General features: G+C 47.0%; 1 protein-coding gene across 1 annotated transcript; it reads right to left on the minus strand.

Moving 5' to 3' along the window:
* Positions 1 to 6864: 6864 nt before the first annotated feature.
* LOC135577951 (olfactory receptor 14I1-like) lies at positions 6865 to 7782 on the minus strand. The gene has a single exon (XM_065048097.1). The coding sequence runs from the start codon at positions 7780 to 7782 to the stop codon at positions 6865 to 6867; it is 918 nt and encodes a 305-aa protein (XP_064904169.1).

Below are 7782 nucleotides of genomic sequence, written 5' to 3' on the forward strand. Positions count from 1 at the left end.
GAGGAGGGGAGGGGAGAGGAGAGGAGAGGAGAGGAGAGGAGAGGAGAGGAGAGGAGAGGAGAGGAGAGGAGAGGAGAGGAGAGGAGAGGAGAGGAGAGGAGAGGAGAGGAGAGGAGAGAAGAGAAGAGAAGAGAGAAGACATCATCATCCTATCATTCTATCCTTCTGTTATTCTGTGGTCTTCTGGGAGGCATGACCAGCCTGTGGGCCGAGGAGCCAGGTCTTGCTCAAATGCTCAGGGAACAGCCGATCGCCAGTGTTGGGGTCAGGAAGGAATTTTCCCCCGGGGCAGACTGGCCCTGGTCCCCGGGGTTTTTTTGCCTTCCTCTGCAGCATTGAGCATGACCGCCTGTCAGAGCTCCTCTGGGCCCTTTTGGCTCGGTTCATGCCCACTGCTCTTGCCCTCCAAGGCACCACTCGTGCCCTGGCTTTCTCGGGTTCTTTCTCCCCGGGCAAGTTTGCAGCAGGTGCCAGCTCTCCTCCTTCTCCTTCTTCTATTAACATTTGTAATTTTAATAAAATAAATATAAATAAAAAAATAAAATAAAATTATGTTTCCAGTTGTATCTGTATCTATGGCAGTTGTATCTGTCTCTGAGACCTACCAGGATAAACTCTATTTTGAGGCTCTGGACCTTGATCCTCGTTGCCCCTTTTTGGGGAAGCCAGGAGGGGTTGTACAGTTTCCTACACTTGGCCTTGCTCAAACTCACTCCCCACTGCTCCAGGAAGAGCCCTGAGCCACGCATGAGGGATCTGCCTTCCCAGGACCTGGGGTCAGGGTTTGGCCTTTAGCTGGTAAAACAAACCAAGGATTTTCTCCATAGCAGAATGACCTTTACAGTGCCTTTTCCTGCCTGCAATTACATCCTTCAATTATCTTCTCTAACGAGTCCATGGAGAGGCTTTGTCAATAATGACCCTCAGTGGGGTCAATCAGTGTTTCAAGGTACTTTGAGTTGCGCTTCTGACTTCCACCTCCTGAGCGATTTGTTCAGTCTCCTCTCAGTATCTGTAGTTCATGGACTAAGGGCCAAATACACCATGGGGCTCATTAAAATACAGAAAGTATTAATGAACTATTTCCCTTCCTGTAATTTTCTTCAAGTCTTCAAGACACTACAACTAATTCGAGCTGTTTCATAATGTAGCTAAGAAGGAATATTTCAAAATGCACCTAGCAGAAATTATTCTGTATTTTGAAGGGCATATTATGTTCCTTTTCAGTTCAGTGAAGATGTGATAGTAGCGTTCTCTGTTTGATAATGAATGTCTCCTCAGTAGGTCTGGACAGGTAGGAAAAGCAGTCCCTTGAGGTCCAACGTGGTATGGACAACGCTCCTCCTCACCTGCCCAACCTTACCCTTTCTCCCATTGCCCCCTGGGACTTGTTCTCACTTTTCCTTACATCAGATTTGTTCACGCATCTGCAGCTGGATGTTACAGCTCCTTTGCACCATCTCCCACCTGCTCTTCATAGAGAACTGGCTGCACACAGGCACTGAAGGATTTCTGCTAATGACAAACAAAGAAAAGTGAAGCACAATTAAGCTTCAAAAATAATAAATGCACTCCTCCACCATAAGTTAAGTACAAGCTGTCTCTAATAAGGTTGTCTTTCAACAAGGGATAATCTTATGAGAAATGTTTTAGGTAATCAGATAAAAGAATAAAGATACAAACATAATTAAAGAGTTGACTAAGGAGACAATTAGACTACTGCAAAACAGGCAAACATTTAACTACCTGAAGTTCAAAACAGCAGCTGGCAAGTTGAGAGCAATCTGAATGAATAAAGAGTAAGAGAAAAAGAAAACTGGAGAATAATGAAAAGGGTCTTTGTCTAGAGAGTCTGCACCTGAAAGGGGGACTTTAGAAACAGTCATTATATCAGGACAGGTGAAAATAGGTGAAAGATCACAGAAATTAAATACACCATATAACAGGCAGAACAGTGGCAAGGATGTTGCAGGAGATCAACACATCTTTGGAATATCCCCTTTGAAAGGTCACAGGATTGGTAGAGGTCTCTTGTGAGTGAAAACAAACCAGTGTTGCAGCCAAAAGTGCCAGCCAGGGAACCGCAAGCTGCACAAGAACACTTTGGTGAGGAGTGACCTGTCCAATGAGTCCTCTTGGGTGACATTTATGGGCACCTAATATAGGAAAACGTGTCTGGAAAACATCAGCATGGACTTAGCAAGGGTAATTAATGTCTCACAAAGTTGATTGCCTTCATGATGAACTGCATTTCTGCGTGAGGGCAGAACAGTGGATGTCATTTACCTCAGCTTCAGCAAGGCTCTTGGATTGTGTCCCTCAATGTTCTTGTACCCGAGGTAGGTCATTACAGTCGGATGGGTTGACAAACAGATGGGTGAAAAACAGTTGGATATCAGGCTGACGGAGCAGTGGTGAAGGGGTCTCATGCTCAACCTCGAGACCACTGGGACTTACTGGGGGCTTGTGGGGCAGCACAGGGGACTCTGCTGAGACCTGGGCAGTTTAATACTTTGATAATCTGTGACCTTGAGGAGACAACTCCCACCACATTTGTTGATGATGCTAAGTTGAGAAACCTCATAGGCAGGAGGGCTGTCCTGTCGGGAACATCACGACAGGGAAGGACAAATGGCAGGTCCTGCACCTGGCATAGACTAACCCCTGAAGATGTTGATAACTGGGAGGGAGTTCAGTGGAAGGCTGCTAAGATGCTCAGGGACTGGGACACTTGTTGGGAGGAGAAACTGAGGGAAAGGGCCTTGTTCAGCCTGGAGAAGAGAAGGCTTTGGGCATCTTGTAACAGCCTCTCTGTCCCTGCGGGGAGGTTTTTCCAGAAGGTGGAGCCAGTCTTGCTTGGCAGGAGGATCATAGACAATAGTCAGATGTTGAAATAAGGAAGGTTTAGGCTGCAGATAAGGAAAATATTCTTCTCAGTGAAGGCATCAAAGCGTTGGAGCAGCTTCCCCAGCTTTGTTGTGCTGTCTCTGTCCTTGGATGTTTTCCAGCCCCCACATGGTAAAGCCTTGAGCAACGTGGTCTCACTCCACAGCTGAACGTGCTGTGAGGAGAGGTCAGACCTGAGACCTCCTGAACTCCCATTCAGGAGAGTGGAAACCCGAATGGTGTTGTGGTGCCTTCCCCTCTGAGTCTTCCCCTGATGACAGCAGGGAATGTTCTCAGGTTCCCCATGACCATGGAAGTCACTCAGTATAGTCAGAACAGCTGGAGCTTGATTGTCCTCTTGTGATGCTCAGCAATAAAAGCCATGAGAAGGGCCGAGGTGTGCAGGAGGGATTCATAATAAAGGCATTTGCCTTCTGAAGCAACTGCTACATGAACTGATGCCCAGTTTCCCAGGAAAGGGTTGGACATCACCTGCTGATGGCAAGCAGAGAATAAATCCTTTTGCTTCCACAGGCAATCTGTGCTTTTCTTTATTAAACTGCCTTTATCTCAAACAATGAGTTTTTCTTCCCCGTGTCCTCTTGAGCAGGAGAGTGATTGAGTGGTTTGGTGGAAACTAAAATGTGGCAGCCAGGTTAACCCACTACATTCCTTTTTGTGCCCAACGTAGGGCATGAGACAAGGGCAGTTTTGTATTAATGGTGCTACAGTTATAATAGCTATTTGGTGGAGAGTGTCTGCGCAGGTCACTGAGTTTTCTGTCTGTGCCACTTATCTCCTGATTTTGCTGCGCTTGGGAACATGTTAATACAAAGTCTACGCTCTTTGCCCTGGTATTAATGTCTTTACTGTGTTGTAGTAGGTATTCTATCTTGTGAAGAGGGTGAGGGAACACATCTCCCTCTTCCCTTAGAATCACAGAATGGTTTGGGTTGGAAGAGACCTTAAAGATCATCTAGTTCCAGCCCCCCTGACCCACATCTTCATCTAGAAAAGTTAGCTCGAATCTCATTGTGTTGGTTTGACTGAAACTGAGTTAATTTTCTTCATGCAGTTATAAACTTTTTTGCAGCTAGCATGGTCATTGTTTCGATTTAGCTTGGGAAAAAATAGATAACACCCCGGGGCAGAGATAATGTTTTTCTCCAAGTAACTTTCCAGTGGTTTTGAAGTGGAACAAAGAGAATACAAGAGCCTATTATCTTAGTCGCTGTCTGGGAGCCAAGGTCTTGTGAGGCATTGAATTGAGTATCTTATTTTATATTCCATTTTCCATTTTATATGTGTTACTAGCCGTGGTGGTATATCAGTATTATTTTGCTATTTTGTTAAACTGTGTTTATCTCAATCCACGAGTTTCTCCCTTCACTTTCAATTCTCTCCCTTGTTTGGAGGTGGCGGGTGGGAGTGAGCGAGCAGCTATCGTGGTTGTGATTGCTAGCTAGGGCTAAACCACAACAAGGGGCTAAACAGAAATGTTTTCACAGTCCGTGTTTTCACAAGAACATCACCAAAACCCATTTTACCTCTTCTTTCATGTCTTTTGGCAAAGTCTCTCTCCCTTCCCCCAAATCTCCCATCTTTCTTGCACAGGTTCCCCCTGACCTCCCTACATGTGTCGTTTTGTTGGGGAAAGCTTTCTGATGACCTTCATGACCTCAGAGTGCCTCTGTCCCCTGTGCTGACCAGTCAGAAGTGACCTCTCAGCCAGCACCCAAAGGGACTCATTGTAGTTCTGTGCTGGAGAGGCCTCTTCACAGCCCACCCAGCAGCACTGGAGGAAGATCAAGCCCTGCACCACCCCAGAGGTACCGTGCCTGCAAACCAGCGCATGAACCAGAAGGGATCGAAGGGATCCTGGCTTATCTTTCCCACCTGGGTGCCTCAGTTACCCAGAGTATCTTGGAGACAGTGGAGACCTCTGTGTGGACAACTGAATCAAGCCTAAAATGTAAATTTTATACAAAGCTATGCAGAAGAAACAAACTAAGAAACAAAGAAACAAGCAAACAAACAAACAAACAAACATCTCTAAGTAATAGCTGAAAAAGTCTTAATTTCCAGAATGCTAGGCTCTTAAGCCATTTTTGTGTAATTTTTGTGGTCACTGAGGGATGCTGATAGTATCTGGCTCCATCAGTACCGCTGATGGCATTCATTCCTGATCAGCCAGCCAACTTCCCTCCCATCGCATCACCCAGATCTTCAGTTCAGACATCAGAAACCTGCTCTAAGACTTCAGGATACCACATTCAAGGACTGGCAAAAGTCCAGGTACACAACATGCCCTTCTTTCTCATCTCATGCGGTTTCAGCCGTCCCTTTCTTGTCCTTCAAGGACATGGAGATGGTTGCAAGAGCATTTGCCTCATCACCTCCCCAGGGACTGAGGTGAAGCTGATCTACATGTAATAGTCCCAGTCTTCTTTCTTGTCCTTCTTGAAGCTGGGTTTGTTATTTGCCTTTTCTGGGGCTCTTGGAATCTCCCTGCTCTCTCTGGATTTTTCCAAGACGTTTGAGAGAGATCTCACAATGACTGCAGCCAGCTCTAATAGCACCTCTCTGGCCCTTCCTACATCAAAAGTTTTCTCCATATCTCACAGTTCCAGGGGAGTGCCAGGGGCACAGTAGACACCTGTCTAGCCCATCAGGCACTGTTTGGAAGAGAATCAGAAGTGAATTCTTCCTGAGTGCCCATGACTCCAATGGGGCATCTGTGCCACTCACAGCTTTCCTGAGCATGTTTTAAGTGGCTCCCTCTCTGCAAACTTTCTGGTCCTCAGGCTGTAGATGGGGGGATTGAAAAGGAGCGTGAGGATGGGCTTTGTTAAACTATTCAAAAGGGTTGTTCTGGGCATCACAGAGACAAGGATGAGGGTGTTGTAGAAAACAGCAGCATTGGTGAGGAGAAAGGAACAGGTGGAGAATGTTTTCTGCCTGCCCACAGAGATCTGATACACACAGAGGATACCCATGTGAACAGGAAGAGGAGAATGGGAATGGAGAGAGCCTGAGTGTCACGGTGTCACTGCATGAGAGCTCCAGCAATGCGGTAAATCACAGAAGTGGTCAGCTCTGCTGGGACCACAGAACTGTACCCAGGACACGACTGAAACGATTCCTGTAGATGACAGAGGAGCCCCTAGTGTGTCTGCCCACTGGAGAAAGATGTCCCAGGTCACGAGTCTTGTACAGGGCAGGGGATGACACACAGCCCAGTACTGATCGCAGGATGTGGTCACCAGTAGTGAGCGCTCTGTACAAGGACAAGATGCAGGAAACAGCACTAACACAATGATGAGCAGGGATGGTGCTGTCCCCAGCCACAAAGCTGCCCATCAGCTGGGATAGGGGAGTGGATATGCAGGAGGTCTCCAGGGAGAACAAATGTCTCAAGAAGAAGTCCACGGGGATGTGCAAATGCTGTTTTGCCACCACCTGCACAATAATGAGGGTTTTCCCAAACAAAAAACATCATGCAGGCCATGAGGGAGAGAAGGGATGGGAACATTCCCCATTCCTGGTAGGAGGGCACCTCCACAACTGCCCCATTGCATTTTTGCTGTGGAAGGTTTTAGGTCCCTCTTTTCCCCTTGCACTTGGTAGGGAACTTGTGAGGAAGGACTTTTGGTTCTTTTGTAGATCCCTGGGTATCAGTCAGAAAGACAAGTCATCGCAGGTACATTTTTGGTTTTTAAACTAAAAACAGAATAGAGCCCCATGTTCACATAGTCACAGGGTCACACTAGCGAAGTAGATAATGAAGTTGAAATGGGTTGTCCACATTCCTTTATGGATAACATTATTAAAGTTAAAAAAAAAAGAGGCAGAACAAAAGACAACACAAACACAAAACTAACGACAACAACAACAAACTAATGAGAAAGGATGGACCTGTAATGAGTTACATTATGAGTCATATACTGAAACAGATGGACACTCTAGAGCTTCTGGAAGTCATCCAGGTATCAGTTTCCACACTGCATTCTGGAGCTCCTGGTTTCTCGGGCTGTAGATGAGGGGGTTCAATGTTGGAGGCACCAATGAGTACAGAACTGCCACCACTAGATCCAGGGATGGCAAAGAGATAGAAGGGGATTTCAGGAAAGCAAACAAGCCAGTGCTGATAAACAGGGAGACCACGGCCAAGTGAGGGAGGCACATGGAAAAGGCTTTGTGCCGACCCTGCTCAGAGGGGATCCTCAGCACGGCCCTGAAGATCTGCACATAGGACACCACAATGAACACAAAACATCCTAAAATGACAAAAGTACTGAAAACAAGAAGTTTAAATTCCATGAGATAGGCATCTGGGCAGGAGAGTTTAAGGATCTGGGGAAGTTCACAGAAGAACTGTTCAACGGTATTACCTTGGCAAAGTGGCAGTGAAAATGTATTGGCCGTGTGCAGCAGAGAATAGAAGAACCCAGTGGCCCAGGCAGCTGCTGCCATGTGGACACAAGCTCTGCTGCCCAGGAGGGTCCCGTAGTGCAGGGGTTTGCAGATGGCAACGTAGCAGTCATAGGACATGATGGTGAGAAGAAAATACTCTGCTGAAATGAAGAACACAAAGAGAAAGAGCTGTACAGCACATCCTGCATAGGAGATGGCCCTGGTCTGCCAAAGGGAGTTGCCCATGGCTTTAGGGACAGTGGTAGAGATGGAGCCCAGGTCAATGACAGAGAGGTTGAGCAGGAAGAAGTACATGGGGGTGTGGAGGTGCTGGTCCCAGGCTATGGTGGTGATGATGAGGCCGTTGCCCAGGAGGGCAGCCAGGTAGATGCCCAGGAAGAGCCAGAAGTGCAAGAGCTGCAGCTCCCGTGTGTCTGTGAACGGCAGGAGGAGGAACTGGGTGATGGAGCTGCTGTTGGACAT

The sequence above is a fragment of the Columba livia genome, unplaced genomic scaffold, assembly GCF_036013475.1.
Source record: "Columba livia isolate bColLiv1 breed racing homer unplaced genomic scaffold, bColLiv1.pat.W.v2 Scaffold_202, whole genome shotgun sequence".
In the NCBI taxonomy this organism is placed as follows: Eukaryota; Metazoa; Chordata; class Aves; order Columbiformes; family Columbidae; genus Columba; species Columba livia.